At 59.0% G+C, this 17291-nt stretch overlaps 2 protein-coding genes and 2 non-coding genes across 7 annotated transcripts; 2 read left to right on the top strand and 2 right to left on the bottom strand.

Annotated features, from left to right (window-relative positions):
• Positions 1-916: 916 nt before the first annotated feature.
• Positions 917-989, bottom strand: TRNAF-GAA (transfer RNA phenylalanine (anticodon GAA)). The gene has a single exon. It is a non-coding gene; the product is annotated as a tRNA-Phe (tRNA).
• Positions 990-1121: 132 nt separating this feature from the next.
• Positions 1122-1195, top strand: TRNAN-GUU (transfer RNA asparagine (anticodon GUU)). Its single transcript has one exon. It is a non-coding gene; the product is annotated as a tRNA-Asn (tRNA).
• NDUFS7 (NADH:ubiquinone oxidoreductase core subunit S7) lies at positions 1142-7859 on the top strand. 3 transcript variants are annotated; one of them, XM_089905785.1, is made up of 10 exons: positions 1144-1474; positions 2390-2524; positions 3177-3210; positions 3550-3672; positions 3889-3957; positions 4477-4594; positions 5896-6075; positions 6207-6253; positions 7059-7147; positions 7691-7859. In XM_089905785.1, exons 5-10 carry the CDS (start codon positions 3896-3898, stop codon positions 7786-7788), a joined length of 594 nt encoding a protein of 197 aa, XP_089761911.1. In that variant the 5' UTR covers positions 1144-1474; positions 2390-2524; positions 3177-3210; positions 3550-3672; positions 3889-3895; the 3' UTR covers positions 7789-7859. The 3 variants fall into 3 exon arrangements, with proteins under 3 accessions (XP_089761910.1, XP_089761911.1, XP_022421372.1); XM_089905784.1 differs by lacking the exon at positions 3550-3672 and having other exon boundaries at positions 1142-1474; XM_022565664.3 differs by lacking the exons at positions 2390-2524; positions 3550-3672.
• Positions 7860-8265: 406 nt separating this feature from the next.
• GAMT (guanidinoacetate N-methyltransferase) lies at positions 8266-11803 on the bottom strand. Of its 2 annotated transcripts, none has more exons than XM_022565663.3 (6): positions 11537-11799; positions 10362-10507; positions 10088-10151; positions 9733-9800; positions 9434-9544; positions 8266-8876 (listed from the first exon to the last, which is right to left on the bottom strand). In XM_022565663.3, the coding sequence occupies exons 1-6, from the start codon at positions 11715-11717 to the stop codon at positions 8736-8738; spliced, it is 711 nt and encodes a 236-aa protein (XP_022421371.1). In that variant the 5' UTR covers positions 11718-11799; the 3' UTR covers positions 8266-8735. The 2 variants fall into 2 exon arrangements, with proteins under 2 accessions (XP_022421371.1, XP_089761909.1); XM_089905783.1 differs by lacking the exon at positions 8266-8876 and adding an exon at positions 8886-9155 and having other exon boundaries at positions 11537-11803.
• Between the last annotated feature and the right edge of the window lie 5488 nt (positions 11804-17291).

The following is a 17291-nucleotide window of genomic DNA, read 5'->3' as shown; positions in this document are numbered from 1 at the left end:
CTCGGCTCCCAGGTGCCTGGCTCACAGGACAAGGAACGTTAGGAGAAAACAGGAGCCTGAATAGTGTCTGGACATGAGTTGGCGATGTATATACATTGGGTCATGAATTGCTAAGGTCAGTGTAAAATGTTAGCAGTAGGAGAGACTGGGTGATGAGTACAGCGAACTCTGGTACTAGGTTTGCAACTTTTCTCTGAATCAAACTATTTGGAAGTACAAGGTTTATTTTAATTAAAAAATTCCAGCTCCACAGCCTGGCCAGCTGTGGGAACTGAGGGCAAGGAGGTGTAGGATTCCCAACAGACCCAGCCCTCGGCCCAGCCCCTCTCTTTTCTCCTGTGTGTCACCACCGGGATGGTGACACCAACCGGTGCCCCGCCTCCCCTTCCCGGGACCGCGCAGTCGGGCTCCACGACACACCTGGGGTGGTCCTCCCTCGCCAGGAGCCAGCCCTGCTCCTCATCTGCGTTCCCCCGTTGGGAACGGGGGAACCTCCGTTTCCCCATATGTATTGTAAAATGGGCAGAATAGGTACCCAGCAGGACTGTCACAGTTAAACGACATCCGAGCAGAAGGTGTCTCTGCAAACTCCCTTTTGGTATTCAGTAGTGTTCCTTTTGACAATTATATTCGTTCTGATCCTGCCACTTAAAAAATATTGTAAATGGGAGTGGGGAAGGGGGTCATTTGGGCTGGGATCATAGTTTTGGGGGTGGACCGGGGTGGGTGGGGATGAGGCCTTGTTCTAAGCCCTCCCGCACTGGCATGAGCCAGCAGCCCAGCTCCTCATCTGAAGAATGGAGAGTATTCTGGGGAGGAAAGGTCAAAACCGACACATTCTGGGTAAAAGTGCTGGGAGAAGCTGGATCAGCTTGGAGCAAAACAGAACGCTGTTCGCTGGGGGCACCAAAAAGTCTGCCGAAACCCGGGATCGAACCAGGGACCTTTAGATCTTCAGTCTAACGCTCTCCCAACTGAGCTATTTCGGCTGCGCAGCAGGGCGTTGCCCCCACCCCCGACTCCGCCCCACACTGAGCCGCTTGCGTGCAGGCGCAGCTCGGGCCGCCCCTGCGGGCCGCGCATGCCTCGTAGGGTGGCGCCGGGAAGCAGACCTTAGCACCGTCTCTGTGGCGCAATCGGTTAGCGCGTTCGGCTGTTAACCGAAAGGTTGGTGGTTCGAGCCCACCCAGGGACGTGCTTTCGCTTTTCCTTCCCCGGGTAAGAAGAAAGGGGACGGCTCGCCTTCTTTTGCCACGACCCTCCCCGCGCGCTTCCGTATCCTTCTATCCCGCGTGGGGCGTCCGGCGGCGCGCGGTGCTGGGGATTCCACAGAGGCGGAACGTTCCCGCCCGAGTTCCGGTTTCCGAGCACGAGCCGAGGCACTTTGGGCGACGGCCCCGGGGACCCGGAGCTCTGAAGAGGACGGACCATAGAGGTTGTCTGAAGGCCGAGGCCAAGATGGCGGCGCTGGCGGGTGAGAAGGTCGGGGCGGTGGGGGCGAGGTCGGGGCGGCGGGGGCGGGGCGGCGGGGCCGGGGCTTGGGTCGCTCCGGGCGCCTTTCCGCCCGGCCGCTTGGGGAAGCGGATGCCGAGGGCGACGCAGGCTCCCAGCCTCGGAGGGGGCCGGGGCGGGAGCCGGAGAGACCCAGGCTCGGCCCGGGATGCTGCCCTTGCAGTTTCCGGGAGGAGGCGGCGAGGGGGCAGCAGCCCCGACATCCGAGGAAACTGAGGCCCAGAGAGCGGCTGGAACCGCTGGTGGTCACGCGGCCTGTCCGGGCAGGGACGCGACCCCGGGGCACCCTGCCACCCCGGGAAGGGGACGGTCACCTGCAGAGAAGGCGTCCAAACCCTGGCTGCTCCAGGGACCTTTCCTCCGTTTAGCGATTAAACGCATAGGATGGATTCACAGGGTTGCAAAGGAAAGCGGTTATACTGACAGTTGCCAGGATTCTGTCTGGGAACCGGGGGTCAATTCGCAGCCCGGGTGCTTCATTATTCATGCCTGGAAAGCCGAGGTTTAGTGACGGATCTGCCTACTGCTGTGACTTTGAAGGAGTGAGAAGTGGACACGTTCCTTTACACAGGGTTGGCTGCAGCCTCTATGTCGGGGTTAGGAAACCACTGTCATTTCTGTTGGTGAAAAGCCTCGGTCTCGCTAATACTGGTGTGGTTTTGGCTACACTCAGATTTTAAGGAAAGGCCAATTTTCAGTAAGACGTTGGTGACAATAGAGAGGGTATTTTTCTTTCCCGTGCAAGCTCACCGGTCTGCTGAATCCTCACCAGCGGCCCCTTGCTAAGAATGTCTGGTCCAGAGGCTGGAATCCCCTCACCTTGGAGGTGAAGGGCATTTACTGTGCTGTGAGGTTACCCAAAGCCCTACATTTTCAGGTGGGGGAGCTGAGGCTCAGAGAGGAACAGCTTGCACAAGAGTCCGGGGCTGGGCCGTTGGCCTGGACTCCTTGCCCAGCCTCTGAAACCCCGGAACTCCCAGCCCAGGCCTTGGAGCCTCGCTGATGTCTATGGGTTTGTTGACTTGACACATGCCTGTCAGGCTGAGCCAAGGCCGAGACAGACACTGGGGAACCCAGGGAAGCCCTAGCATCAGGGGGAGGCAGGCGCCACAGGAGGACATGTGGATAGAGTTAGAACGGGGTGACAGGATCTAGAGGGCCTGCGGAGCTAGTGTAGACCCAGGCATTTGAGCTGAAAGCTGCCCCATGAGAGTGGTGCTCCAGGCAGAGGGGACAGCAAGTACAAAGGCTCTGAGACAGGAGGGACACTGACATTCCTGAGGAAAGGGAAGGTAGCTCTGACGTGGAGTGTGGGGTTGGGAGCAGGGGAATGACACTGTCTGGTTCACATTCTGAAAGATCACTGGGTTTTTTTTTCTGGCTACACCTTGCGGTTTGCGGGATCTTAGCTCCCCGACCAGGGATCGAACCCGGGCCCCCTGCAGTGGAAGCGTGGAGTCCTAACCACCGGACCACCAGGGAATTCCCCTGAAAGATTGCTCTTTATCAATTGTTTGTTAAATGGAATGTAGATAGACTGAGGGTGAGAGGGCGGGTGCACCACGTGGGGGGCCTGACGGGCAAACACCTGGAGGCTGGACTGTCTGGGCCGTTTGTGGCCTCTGGTGCTGCCACAACTCCCCACCCTGTGGTTCTTTCTGCAGCTCCTGGCCTGCTCCGCGGGATCCTTGCTCTTCGGTGAGTGCCTGCCTGCCTGCCTGCCTGCGTGTCTGCATCTCTGATCCTGACACCCCGCAGTGAGGCCCTGGCAGGGAGGGGTTCAGAGGGGGCTGTCAGGGGGCCTCAGATCCGGGCGGGCCCTCCATCAGCACCAGGCCAGGGGCCGCCTGGCATCCAGCCCCACATCTGCCTGCCCTAGTACCCTCAGAGCCCAGTCGCTACCTGGTGCACGAAAGGCATTCAGCACGTTTGCTCTGATGGCAGCCCCGTGTAGGCCTCCTTGGGGCAGGAAGGCAGGTGGCTGCCAGGCCCTCGGATTTGGGCTGAGTTTGTTTTGATACGGCCTTTTTCCTACAGATAAAATACACACTCACTGCAAAGCAAAGGGAAGACGGGGAAAATGAAGGAAGTATCAAATGAAAACCAGGCACTCTCTAGACCAGGGATCAGCAAATTTTTTTTTCCTTAAAGGGCCAAATGGTAAACGTTTTTGACTCTGCCTCTGTAAAAACAGTCCCAGACACCAAGGAAGTGAATAGGTGTGGTTACGTGTCAATAAAACTTTATTTACGAAAGCCGGCAGTGGGCTGGGTTAGACCCCCTGGTCAGCTTCCCCATCCTGGCCCCGGGGTAACCCTGTCACAGCGTGTTGGGGCGCCCTGGGCTGCTAGTCATGGGCAGTCTGTCTCCCCGCAGCTCCGGCATGGGCGCAGCTCTGCAGGTGCGTGGGGTCCATCCGAGCTTGGCTGCTGACACCCCGAGCAGGTGAGGTCGGCCTTCCCGGGAGCCCACACACCCTGAAGTCTCCACATCCCCCCACCCCAGCACAGCAGCAGCCCGTGGCAACTCCGGGGCACTCCCACCACCCAGCGGGGTATGTGAGGGGGTCCCTGCCCTCAGAGTCCTGCCCAGCCCGCTCCTGTGCGCCCAGGCCAATGGCTGCACAACTCCAGACCAGGAGGGCCCTCGCTAAAGAGTGTGTCAGCCGAGCCTGTTTTCCAGACGGGGAAACAGTCCCCGAGAAGACAGGGTCCTGCTGGGCCTCAGTGAGGCGGTAGAGGCCTGTCCACACCATCTTTCACTCCGGTGTTGAGCAGGCATGTCCTGCCCCAGGCCGGGGCGCAGGGACGTTGCAGACCTGGCCTCACGGCTACTCCCAGTGCTGCTCTGGGGACCCGCTGTGACCACGGCTTTGTCCTGCCCTCGGAGAGGCTGCTCTGGGCTGGGCCCGGCCAGGATACCTGCCTGGCTGACGCCTCCCCTTGCTTTGTGTCCCGTGCCCAGCACCCACCCCGCCGTGTCCCAGGCCGGAGCCGTGGTCCCCAAATCCGCCGCCCTTCCCAGCAGCCGGGGCGAGTATGTGGTGGCCAAGCTGGACGACCTCATCAACTGGGCCCGCCGGGTGAGCCCCTCCTCGTCTGCGTCCGTGGGGCCCCCTCTGGCTGCTCAGCCACACTCCCATGGCTATGGAGTGGGCCGGACTCCCCCAGGGCCCCTCCGTGTGGGGACCTGTGGCTTTGATTCTGTCTCAGGACCCCTGCCCTGCCCCCAGCAGTTCCTGGCCTGACTTCCCTCGGTGCTCCCTGCCCCCCGCATCGGCCCCCAGAGAAGATGAGCCACCTCCCTCCTGTTCTTCTCCTTCCATCTTCTGTTCATTCCCCTCTTTTCTCTCTTAACGTAAAACCCATGTTTTTAATTGGAAATACACGATGGAAACAGTAGCTCCTTCCCAGCAAATATCCTAATCCCCCACCCCACCCCCACGTTCGCCGTGGGACAGTCTGCTCGCTCACGTGCTTGTCCGTGTCTCCCCCTGGACGTGTGTCCTTTGTCCCAGGACAGTGGTTCCTTTCAGTGCTCTCGGGGCGCCCAGCTGGGTAACAATCCCCCATTGACGGGCGGGCTGGTGCTGTCCTGGTATCTGTGTGTGACCAGCGAGTCCACAGTGAGTGTCCCTCCAGGCCCACAGCTCCAGGGTGGCGATGGTCGCTGTGGCCGTGTGCTGTGGAGTCATGGTCCTGCCGTGTTGGGCAGCCCTTGCCTGCTGTGTGACCCGAGCCCTGTTACCTGAATTGGGTCATCCACAGGACAGCAGGGACCTTGGCCAGATCCCAGACTGGACACAGACAAGCAGAGAAAGCTCTGGTGGAGAACAGCTTGTGGGTGGGGGCAGGGGCGATATCAGGCACCAAAGGATGGAGAGAAGTCAGAGGGCATCCAGGAGGGCTTCTGGGAGGAATTGGCACTTTGAGTCCAGGCGGTGTTGGGAACAAGACCCTCCAGGGTGCTGAGCCCCAGGGTCTAGACCTGTGCTGTGTGTGGCCACTGGGCACTCAGAGCAGCAAGTGCCCATGTTGGAGGCCGGGATTTAGGATATGCTGGGTTATGTGGACTATATTATTAAAGCTAATTGCACTTGGTTTTATTTTTGTCTGTTTTTCTTTTTGGTAATGTGGCTGTTGGGAAGTGTAGACCCATGGGCCTAACTCAATTGGCCCTCCTGTCACACAGTCCTGGGCTGGGGCATCAGGCTCAGGCCGATGACCAGTGTCCAGGGCGGCCTTCGGGGTCTGGAGGTCACATGGTTGCTGTGGGCAGGGCCCAGAAAAGGCTAGAAACAGATTTTTCTATGTGAAATTGTCCAATTTCTTTAAACACAGTGGGCCACTCGTCCACTCACGGGCCGACTTCCCCGCCCTGCAGAGCTCCCTGTGGCCCATGACCTTTGGCCTGGCCTGCTGCGCCGTGGAGATGATGCATATGGCAGCGCCCCGCTACGACATGGACCGCTTCGGCGTGGTCTTCCGCGCCAGCCCCCGCCAGTCCGACGTGATGATCGTGGCTGGGACGCTCACCAACAAGATGGCCCCCGCGCTCCGCAAGGTGGGTCCCACCGTCAACCTCCCCTCCCCTCCCCTCCCCCTCCCCCAACCCCCTCCCCTCCCCTCCTCCCAGCCCCGCCCCGCCCCCCCACCCCCAGGCTCGAGCGGCACGCAGACCCCTGTCTCTTCCAGGTCTATGACCAGATGCCAGAACCTCGCTACGTCGTGTCTATGGGGAGGTGAGTGCCCGGCGGGGCGGGGGCTCCAGCAACAGACACGCCGGTGACACGCTGGCTTGTCTCTTCCAGTCTCATTTCTGTGCTGCTTTCTGATTGGGGTTGTCCAGAACGTCCCCTTCTGTCCTGTTATAGTCGCTCCCCAACCCCAACAGCCTGTCCAGTTTCGTTCTGTTTCTCTGTGTTATGACCACAGGAAGGACGTCCTGCTCGGGGGGGCGTTGCAGCCTCCTCACCGTCTAGCCAGCACCTCACTTCTCCATATCATTAAAAGCCATTTAGTCACCTGACTTTTTTGGTTGAGGTAGAATTCACATACTACAAAGTTCACCCTTTCAAAACGTACAATTTTGTGGATTTTAATGCATTCTTAGTGTTGTGTAACCATCACCTCTATCTGATTCCAGAGCATTCCATCACCCCAATAGAAGCCCGTCCCCATCGGCAGTCACTCCCCCCCCCCCCCCCCCAGCCCCTGACAACCAGGAACCCACTCCCTGTCTGTGGACTGGCCTGTTCTGGACGTTTCCCATCAATGGAATCACATGCTGTGTCCTTTCACATCTGGCTTCTCTCACTGAGGGTCGTCTGTTTATAGTCCCACCGTTTGTTTCTGTCCTACCCGGTCCCACAGAAGGTCTCAGGTGGCCGCTGTCTTTCCTGTGACTTGTGTCCCAGTCTTGCCCTTTTCCTGACCGCCTGGCACCTGCTTGAGGTTGGAAGGGGGTGCGGGTTGGGGGCTGCAAGGAGGGACGGAGGCCGTGGTCGCTGGAGAGACTCTCACGGCTGGCGCTCCCCTCCCCACCAGCTGCGCCAACGGAGGTGGCTACTACCACTACTCCTACTCTGTGGTGCGGGGCTGCGACCGTATTGTGCCCGTGGACATCTACGTCCCAGGTGAGCCCCCAGGTGGTGCCCACGCGGCCCTCACCCGATTCACAGAATCCCCACAGCCCCACTGAGACAGCTTGCCCCCTTTTAAGAATAAGCAGATTTGGGTCCAAGAATAAGAGTGACACCGCAGCCTTTCCCCCTCGCTGTCTCTGGAGGGTCTCCCAGTCTGAAGAGTCTGCCCCCATTCCTTTCCAAGGGTCCTCACCGGACGCTGGCGTGGCCTGGGGGTTGGCAGGCAGCCCACATTGTCCTCCCGGGTCCCGAGCCAGGTCACGTGCGGGAGGGCCAGGGACAGGGCAGCTCGGCCTGGGAGGGGTAGCCCAGGCCTCCCTCATCCTGGCTGGGAGCTCGGCCCTGGGGTCAGCAGCTGCCCACCCTGCCCGCCTCTGGCTCCTTTCCCGTGATGGGCCAAGCCCCCCAGCTCTCTTGGTGCAGAGCCCTGTCTTGCCCCTCCCCACCCTGGGAAGTGGCCTGGTTGCCCCCACCTGGAGCAGAGCGGAGGGGAGGGGGAAGGGCAGGAAGACTGAGGTGCCATCCGCCCCCCAGGCTGCCCGCCCACAGCCGAGGCCCTGCTCTATGGCATCCTGCAGCTGCAGAAGAAGATCAAGCGCGAGAAGAGGCTCCAGATCTGGTACCGCAGGTAGTGCCGCTGCCTGGCCGCCCTGCGGCGTCTGCGCTGTTCCCCCAGAGGCGGTCAATAAAGCCCATAAATCCGCCTGGCTGCCCTGCTCCACGCGGTGTGTGGGCCGGGGTGGGGGCCTGGGAGGGGGGCGGGGTCAGGCCTGTCTCTTGTGCCTGGAGGTGCCGAGGCCCCTGGAGTGGACAGCCGGGCCCGGCGTGGCCCAGTGGGAGGCCCCACCCCTGAAGGAGGGGAGTGGACGCATCCAAGAGCGGGTCGGGGTGAAGCAGATGACACCGTGGCGACCAGCTGGGCACCAGGGTCCAGGGCAGACGGATCCAGGGTGTCCCTGTGCTGGGGCTGGAGGGGCGTCGACTCAGAGCGAGGCATCGTGGTGCAGCCTGACTGGGTGGGACCAGAGGGTCTGGGCCTTGGGGCTGCCACCTGCTATGAGGTCCTGACCTAGTTCCACCTCCTCTGGGGACCCCAGCTGCCCACCAGAGGGACACGGGAGGGGCCATGGGTGACTAATTGGCAATGTCTTCAGTGGGCACTAATTGGCAATGTCTTCAGCGGGGGGCTCAGAGGCAGGATCAGAAACTTTGGGGTGGTAGAGCCACTGCCTCGGTGGTGGTCAATTTAACAGGTTTCTTTCCTTTCACTTTTTTTTGGAGGGGCAGGAAGAGTAAAGCAAGCACACGTTTGTGTCCTCGTGCTGATTGGCTAAACCCAGTGTTAGTGTTTATTTCATTCTCAGGACCATGGTAGGAAGATAGTGGCCGTCCCCTTGCAGAGAAGGTTAGGGAAGCTTGTTGATGTCATGTGGCTGGTGTGGGTCTGGACCAGGGCCGAGGGGCCAGAGCCTGCACTCCCGGCCACGAAGGCGCTCAGTAGGGGTCTGGGGGTTAGGGGTTCCTGAAGCCCAGAGCCCCCAGGGTGGCGTGGGCAGCGGAGCCGGTGGGCCCAGTGGGCTCAGTGCTTGGTGACCAGGGGCGTGATCATCTGTGGGAAGGCGTAATAGCGGCAGTCGGCCGGTGGGACCAGCTCCATGACCTGTGTGTGGATGTTCTCCGGCCGGAAGCCTGCTTCCAGCAGGGCTGGCACCTGTGTCTCCTGGCCAGAGGGAGGTGCCGAGTCACCTCCAGGGCCCTGGGGCCTCAGGAGGCACCCTGCCAGCCACCCCTACAAGTGCCAAGGCCCTTGGGGGCAGGGCGGGGCTGCTAAGAAAATGTTGAAGCCCAGGTCTGGGTGGGAATCTCCAGGTGTCCACACACAGCTTCCTGGCTGTCATGGGGTATCACCAGGCTGCTCACCCACACGTCCTCGCAGGCAGAGGGAACCGAGTAGGCAAAGGCCCAAGACAAGGGGTGGCTAGACCCATAAAGATGCACCCTGAGTGGACAAGGGCAGAGTGAGGGGATGCCGCTGGGGACCTTGGGCTGAATCCCTGTATCCTGAGGGCACTTGGGAGCCATCTAAGGTCCTTGAGCTAGGGAGAAACCTCTCCTGACTTACAAGTGGAGGCTCAGAGTCCACCCAAGAGATGAGCCCCCAGGGCCAGAGGCAAGGGACCCTCCCCAGGTCTCAGCTGACCCCATCTGCCTCCCCACCCAAAGTTGCTGTCAGGGGTGGGGCGTGGGGCGGGGCAGGGAGTGCCCAAGCTGCAGCACCTCGAACATGGTGGTGATGTCCGAGTACTTGGACTTCATCAGCTTCCCCCAGGAGGTGAGGTTGCAGTAGGTAAGGACGCCCCCCGGCTTCAGCAGGCGGAAGGCATGGTCCTGGCCGGGGTTGGGGGGACAGTGGTCAGGAGGGGGTGGGGATGGGCAGAGGCGTTCCCAGCGGGCCTCCCGCCAGGTCAGAGGAACGCCGGAAGGAGAGGTGCCTCCTGTGGGGACGGCAGGCGCACCCACTGGGCTGACCCCCACCTTAGGGCTGGCAGACCCCATCCCACCGCAAGCGATCCTACCCGAATGAAGTTGAACTGGTGCGTGTGCCAGGTCTCCTCAGACAGCGGGTACGTGTCGTACAGGATCCCTGCTCGGGAGGACAGAAGCCACATGGTCAGGACACTGGCTGCAAGTTGAGGCGGCCGGGAACCCAGAGTTCGCTATGCTGCAGCTGCCCCTACGAATTGTGTCCCATCCGGTCGTTCTTGAGATGTCCACGCACCTGAGTGCCAGGCTCCTGTATGTGTGTCTGTGCCTGCCCCCCGGGCTCTGCCACCCCAGTGACACATCAAGGCATGTGTGCCTCAGAAGCAGGCAAAGGAGGGGCTGGCAAACCAGGCAGAGGCCCCCCGCCCAGTGCCCAGAGCCCCTCACCATCGAAGTGACTGTCTGGCAGGGTGGGCGCCACCTCCTCCCACAGGCCTTTCAAGGGAACCACCTTGGTGCAGGGGAGAAAGAAAGAGAAGGCTGAGGGTCAAAGGGGGCCCAGGACTTCTCCACCTGTTGCAAGGGAGGGGGCAGAGGAACTCCCAAGAGAGAAGACCACCTCCCCCAAGTCTGCGACCACCCCAGGTCCCCAGCCCACTCCGCGGGCAGGGCCTTCCCCCTAAGGAGCGTGAGGAGCGGGACCTCGGGCAGAGGCGGGCACCTTGTGTGGCTGCCGCGGGGCCCAGTCCTGGAGCCGCTGGAAGACGCCCTCATTGCACTCGATGACCCAGTGCTCGTCGATGGGGGCCTCCTGCACCTTCGTAGCTGCGATGGCCATGCCAAAGCCCACCTCCAGCACCCGGCCCCCTGGGCAGACAGAGGGGGCCACGCCTTACACACTGGGTGGGGCTGAGGAGGCTGCCTGGAGGAGGGGGCGCGGGGGCAGGGCCTTGGCAGAGAGAAACGACTGCTACTAGGAGCAACAGGTTGGCAGAGCAAAGGTGGGGGGTGGGACAGAACACAGCAGCCCTGAGAGGGAACAGCGTGGGCCCGGGGCCAGTAGCCAGAGAGGGTGGCCTGCCGGGGAGGCCACGGACAGCGGCTTCTGGGCTGGCCCACGGGGCAGGGCAGACCCTGGACTTTGAGCTCTGGCCCATGCTGTTTGCACTGAGGGCGCTTATCTCCTGATTTGGGCAGCATCCCCTGCCCCCCCCCCACAACAAACAATGAAGTCTACTAAGTAAGGGCAAGGGAGGACCAGGATTCAAGGCCCAGGCCTGGAACAGTGAGGGGCAGGGGTCGAGACCCTCTGGGTCAAAGAGGAGGGGAGAAACGCCCTAACCATGCAGGGACACTGGCTGTGTCCATTTGCCAGATGGGAACACAGGCCCAGAGCTGGTGCACCCGGCCTCTGGGGGTCGTGGGAAGCCCTCGGCACCCCGCGGGCTCTGACACCAGGTGCAGGGCCACCCCCGACAGCTGTCTCCAGGCCTCAGCGATACCAGAGCTATTCTTAGCCAGGGCAGGGCCTCCCGCGACTCCTGGGCAGGAGCATTACCCACGTGGGCCTGGGCAGCACCTCGCCAGGCCGCCACTCCCCTGTCCTCGACCTCGGGTGGGGTCCGGCGGCTGAGTTCCGCGTCTGAGAACCCATCCCCCGGCCCACTCCGACCCCTTCCTGGGGTCGGGGCCTCGGTGACCCCCGGAGAGAGGGTTCCCGGTACTCAGGGCGCCCGCAGCGCCCCAGGACTACCCCGCTGCCCTCGCGAGCGGCCCCGTTTTCCAGGCGAGGAAAGAGAAGAGCGCAGAGGTTCCGCCACGTCGCTGGAGAGCGGGCGGGCGCCGGGTCCCAGCGGCCCCGGCCTCGGTCGACCCCGCGCGCCCGGCGGGGGCTACCTCTGGAGGCGGCGGCGGCCGCCAGCGCGTGCATGTAGGGGGTCTCCCAGCGCTCCATCACCGGCTTGCCCAGGATCTGCAGGTGCGTGTCCGACGCGTCGTAAGCCGCGGGCGCCGCCCGCCACGCGGGGCTGCAGTTCTCTCCGGGTGCGAAGATAGGGGTCGCGGCGGGGACGCTCATGCTGCGGGCTGGACGGCGCGCCCCGGGAGCTGGGGAGGGAACGGCCGCGTCCCTGCAGGGCCTTCTGGGCAGGGGGCGGACGGGAGGCGGGGCGGGGGCGGGGCGCGAGTGCACTGCCCGGCGGCCCGCGCGGCCCCTAGCGGCCGCAGCGGGGAAGGCGGCCCCCACTGACTCCCGGACCCCCGCGACGCCCCCGCCTCCCGGGCCGCCAGCGCCTGGCGGGCGGACTCGGCACCAGAGCAGCGAGCCCTCGGAGTCCTCACCCAGTCGCTTTCCTGCCTCGGTTTCCTCGTCTGTCACCACCGCGTCAATAGCCCCCTCCTTGCCGGGGTGTGAGGGTCTAAGGATTTTCCAGACACGGTTGGAAGTGCCTTAAGTATATAAAATCACTTAGGAAATTCCTTGGCGGTCCAGTGGTTAGGACGCTGCGCTTTTACCGCCCAGGACGCGGGTCCGGCATCTAAGATGCCACAAGCTGCATGGCGCGGCCAAAATAAATAGAATAAATAAATACAATCACTTAATCTTCAGAAGCGCTGCAGTGGTTTCTTCTATCGTCCTTATTTTACAGGTGGGGAAACAGGCTCCAGAGGCAAAGCGGGTAATCTCATGGCCGGGAGGGTGGGGTGTGGGAACCCCTAATGAACCCCACTCTGACTCTTGTGCAGGGCTGCCTCTCCCCTTTCCTGAGCTCACCTCACTCTCCCAGGGCACCTCAGACCCCAGGGGCCTGATGAGGGGCTCAGCGCACAGGGGCCTCCGGTGCTGGGACTGAAATGCCCACCCCAGCGGTCCCCGGGCCCTCCAGCCCGTGACGGCAGGCGAGGCAGCCCTGCAGCGCCCACCCTTAAAGCCTTGCCCCAGGGCAGCCCTGGGGGTCAGCTGTGTCCTCTGCCGGCCACGCTGAGACCAGCCCCCAAGGTAAGCTGGGGTTTCCTCCAGGTTCTGAAACATGACTTCCCCTTCCCATCTATCTGCACACAGGGGGCCACCAGCTGTGAGCCTGGAACACCCCATCTGGGCCAAGTGTTTTGCACATCGCAGTGAACACGTGGGGAAACTGAGGCCCCGAGAGGCTGAGGTCACAGAGTTTGAACCCAGGTAGCCCTGCCCTTCTGTGTCCACCTCTGGATGGCTGCTCACAGCCTTAACGTGGCTCCAGAGTCCTCCCCGTGGCCCTTCCCACTCCCTGCAGAGCTCCTGTGTCCCTCCTGCCCCTGGGCCTTTGCACATGCTCTCCCCTCTGCCTGGACAGCTTCTCCTCTCTCCTGGTCTGGTCTCCTTCTCTTTCTGCTTCATGCCCGAGCCCACACCTCCTCTGGGAGGCCCCCCGGGTCCCCCCAGGCTGGTTATGGCCCATTTGAAGCTGTTTAATCTCTCAGTACCTCTCTTTGGTATTTCACTCAGCGAAGGTATTTCTTCATGGGTATATCGTCTGTCCGACCCGTCTGGCACACAGAAAATGCTTGATGACTCCTGAGGGCACATTGGGTCTAATGTGGTCTGGATGGGACAGCACAGATTCCATGAGACCCTCAGGCGGAGGCAGGATGAGTAGATGTCACCAGGCACCAGGGCTGGGCTCACGCTGAATTCGTGAGCCCATGTGAATTTGTGTTGTCTAGTTTCCTTACAGCTGTCCTGGTTACTGTGGTGGGGGCTTTGCAGGCATCTTTATGCCAGCATCCTTGGGCCACCCACGTAAACAGGTGGCACTCACTACTGGCACCCAACTCAAGCAATGCCCTGGAATGCCCGGCCGGAGACAGAAGGCAGGCTGTATTCATTAGCTACTGCTATGTAACAAATTACCCCAAATGTAGCCACTTAAAGCAACACATGTTTATCATTTTTCGGTGGGTCAGGAATCCAGGTGCAGCTTAGCCTAGCCGGGTCCTGTGTTTCACAACCTCTGGCAAGGCTGCAGTCAAGGTGTCGCCCAGAGCTGGGGAAGGCATCCGCTTCCAGGCTTGTTCACTGGCTGTTGACTCCATTCAGTCCCTGGCCATGTGGGGCTCCCTGAAGTGACAACTTGCTTCTAGCAAGACGGAAGTCAGAACCGTTTGCCATCTGATCACAGAAGGACATCCCCTCTCCCTGGCCGTATCCTACAGGTTAGAAGCCAGGTACACAAGGGTAGGGAATCCCAGGAGGCTATGAATATCAAGAAGTAGGGGTCAGTCTCAGAGGCTACTGCCCACACAGACACTAAGAGGAAGCCGAGGTGGTGGTCAACTGGGATCCTTTCCTGCAGCTTTGGTGCCCAGGAAATAATGAACCGCCCGTGTCTGGCCAAGCTGCCACCTCCCAGTGGTCACCTACATGCAGCCTGGACTCTAGCCCCAAGAGTGGCTGATGGCATGGCACAATCTGGCTGGCGACTCAGCCAAGGGGTCTGTGTTCCAGCCTTGGCTGGGGTCCTCTTCTCTCAGTGGAGTGACCACTCTTGCCCAGCTGATGTCTTCAAATGAATTACCGACACGTGGTCATTCATTGTGTCCACTTTTCTCAAGAGAGTCTAGCGTGCGTGTGCTGCTGTTATCTGCAGTTTGCAGACCCGGACTCAGAGAGGGAAGGTGGCTTTTTCAAGGACACACAGCAAATCAGTGGCAGAGGGGATGGGAACAGGGGTGTGCCTGACTCCAGACCACAGTCTTAAAAGATGTTTTAAAAGAAGGAAAATATTTATTTTCTGATTAGAAAAGGGACACAGTTGATCAAAACATTCTAACGTTATAGAGTTGGCAAACTCTGGCCTGCAGGTCACATCCCCCTTCTGTGGTTTTGATACAGCCTGTGAGCTAAGAATGTTTTTTACATTTTTATTTATTTATTTATTTATTGGCCATGCTGCGATGCTTGTGGGATCTTAGTTCCCTGACCAGGGATTGAACCCATGTCTCCTGCAGGGGAAGCATGAAGTCTTAACCACTGGGCCACCAGGGAAGTCCTGCTTTTTCCATTTTTAAATGGTTGAAAAAAATCAAAAGACTATTTCCAGACACGTGAAAATTATACAACAGTCACACTGGCATGTCTGTAAATAAAGTTTATAGTCAGGACCACTTGTTTACATATGGACTTTGGCACTTTCCAATTACAACAGCACAGAGTCATTGCCACAGAGACCTGAAGGCTGGCAAAGCCAAACATATTTACTGTGTGGCCCTGAGCAGAAAGCTTGTCAGCCCCCCTTACAGAGCAGCCCGCAGCTCTTTCCTGGGAAGTGAAAGTCACCCATTTATTCAGCACATACTGAATTCCTCACCTCAGGGGGCCCAGCCCTGACTCCTCTGGAGCTCATAGCCTACTGGGGGGATGGACAAGAATAAGTAATAAGTACATGACATAATTACAAGTCACATGGCAGCTATGACAGAACAAGGTCCCCATGATCCCTACCCTCTGCCCAGGTCTCCCCTCTACCAGGCAATGTCCATGTAGCTGTATGTTTTCTGTGTATACAGTGTTACATGCAGTTATGTTTTAAAGTAAAAGGGACCAGATGGGCATTTATTTGTGCATCCACGTTCTTAGCAGTATTATGCACAATAGTCAAAGGGTAGAAACAACCAAAGTGTCTATCAACAGATGATGAATAAACGCTACGTGGTCCCTCCACGCAGGGGAACATCACTCAGCCACGAAAAGGGGTGAAGCCCTGACACTCGCTACAACGTGGATGGACCTTGAGAACACGATGCTCAGTGACATAAGCTAGATGAAAAATGACAAATACTGTTTGATTCCACTCACAGGGGGTCCCTGGATGAGTCACATCCACAGAGGCAGGAAGTAGATGGTGGGGGCCAGGGGCTGGGGGAGGGGCTGGGGAGTCCAACTGAAACTTCCCAAGTTTCAGTTTGGGAAGATGAGAGAGTTCTGGAGATGATGGTGGGGATGGTTGCACAGCAATGTGAATGTGCTTAATGTCACCAAGCTGTGCATCTATAAAGGGATACGATAACTTGTATGTTACATGTATTTTACCACAATGAAAAAAAAGAGCCAAAACTATATTCTGTGTATTGGGTATGCCTGAACCAACGTTAGGAGTAAATTCAGGAAAGTGTGCACATACCCGTTTTTGTCCCACCGTTTGCCCTGGGGTGGGAGGAAGGAAGTGAACGGGGAGGAGGGAAAAGCAAACTGTCAAGTTCATTTTTTAAAAAAGATCTGAAGCAAACGTGACAAAAACGCTAACATGTGTTCGTTTCAGTGCCAGGTACATAGCTGCTTGTTGTTTTAGCCCTGGTAGGTGTCTGTAATTTTAAAAGTATTTTCTTTCTTTCTTTTTTTTTTTTTTGCGGTACGCGAGCCTCTCACTGTTGTGGCCTCTCCCGTTGCGGAGCACAGGCTCCGGACGCGCAGGCTCAGCGGCCATGGCTCACGGGCCCAGCCGCTCCGCGGCATGTGGGATCTTACCGGACTGGGGCACGAACCCGTGTACCCTGCATCGGCAGGCGGACTCGCAACCACTGCACCACCAGGAAGCCCTAAAAGTATTTTCTTTTTAACAGTTTGTGTCTGTCTTCCTTCATTTGACCACATCCTGTGCATGTCATTCACGCCCTTCGTGGTTTATTTATCCTGTCACCAGTGGATGGACATGGGGGTTGCTTCCAATTTTCTGCTATTCTAATAGTGAAGTGTGAGCAACCTAGGGCGTGTCTGTCTGACTGAGCACTTGGGCCGTGCTCCCCCGCCCCCCCCAGTGGGGAGCCAGCCCCCCCACCCCCCGCAAGTGTTACTGGTTTCTTCTGACCAGAAAAACTTCACAGAGCCCCCAGGGGGAAGACAGAACACCTGCCCAATGCCACCTGAGGCCACTCCTTTCCCCTCTGCTGAGCCTCTGCTTCTCACCTGTGAATGGGGACTAACAAGTTACTCTCCTCTGGTGGATCTGATGATGCCAGTGTGCTTTGCAAACTGTAAAGTGGCCAAAGTGAGGTGTATTTGAATGTTTTATGTTATACTGTTTGCCTGTGACTTGGTTCCTTGATTCCTCACATTTGTTTCATTTTATGGTGAATCAGTTATATTGTCAGGCCACCAAGAGGCTGAGAAAGTGAGTGGAAAGTCACGCAGCACAAACCACCATCTGACAACACCATTCAGGTCAGCTTTTATTATGGTCCGTGTAGACCTGGGTTTCTCCACCTTCCGTGTTGACGTGTTGGGCAGATTATTCTTTGCTGGAGAGACTGTCCTGCCCATTGTAGGATATTTAGCAGCATCCCCAGCCTCCACCCACTAGATGCCAGTAGCACCCACCTCCAGTGGTGACAACCAAAACCGTATCTCCAGACATGGCTCATTGTCCCCCGAGGGGAGAAGGAGGCTGAATCACCCTGGGTGAAAACCACCGGTGTGGACAAATGAGGGCAGGACAATCCTTGGCACATGGCAGGGACTCAATGTGTTTTCATAATCATTGCATCTACAGCCAACTGTTGGATTTGATTCCAGTTCTTTCCTTAAGTGACCTTGGGCAGGTGAATGAGCCTCTCTGACCGTCTGTATCGTCTTCTGGGGGCAGCGGGAGCAGTCTAGGCGCAGGAACCGAACGTGGCG

This window comes from Delphinapterus leucas, unplaced genomic scaffold (genome assembly GCF_059928025.1).
Source record: "Delphinapterus leucas isolate spDelLeu-1000000601 "Yukka" unplaced genomic scaffold, BTC_Dleu_Yukka2 spDelLeu_asBTCV2_sq25, whole genome shotgun sequence".
Taxonomy (NCBI): Eukaryota; Metazoa; Chordata; class Mammalia; order Artiodactyla; family Monodontidae; genus Delphinapterus; species Delphinapterus leucas.
Note: the sequence above shows the minus strand (reverse complement) of the source record. Positions and strands in the feature narration are given on the sequence as shown.

Bases quoted from the DNA above. Each gene is read 5' to 3' on its own strand.
- NDUFS7 (XM_022565664.3), top strand. The intron at 6,076-6,206 runs GTGGGTCCCACC...TGTCTCTTCCAG, and splicing joins TGGCCCCCGCGCTCCGCAAG to GTCTATGACCAGATGCCAGA. The intron at 7,148-7,690 runs GTGAGCCCCCAG...TCCGCCCCCCAG, and splicing joins CGTGGACATCTACGTCCCAG to GCTGCCCGCCCACAGCCGAG.
- GAMT (XM_022565663.3), bottom strand. From the start codon at position 11,717: ATGAGCGTCCCCGCCGCGACCCCTATCTTCGCACCCGGAGAGAACTGC. The intron at 10,152-10,361 runs GTGCCCGCCTCT...CCCTGCACCAAG, and splicing joins CCCCGCGGCAGCCACACAAG to GTGGTTCCCTTGAAAGGCCT. The intron at 9,545-9,732 runs GTAGGATCGCTT...AACCCCGGCCAG, and splicing joins ACCAGTTCAACTTCATTCGG to GACCATGCCTTCCGCCTGCT.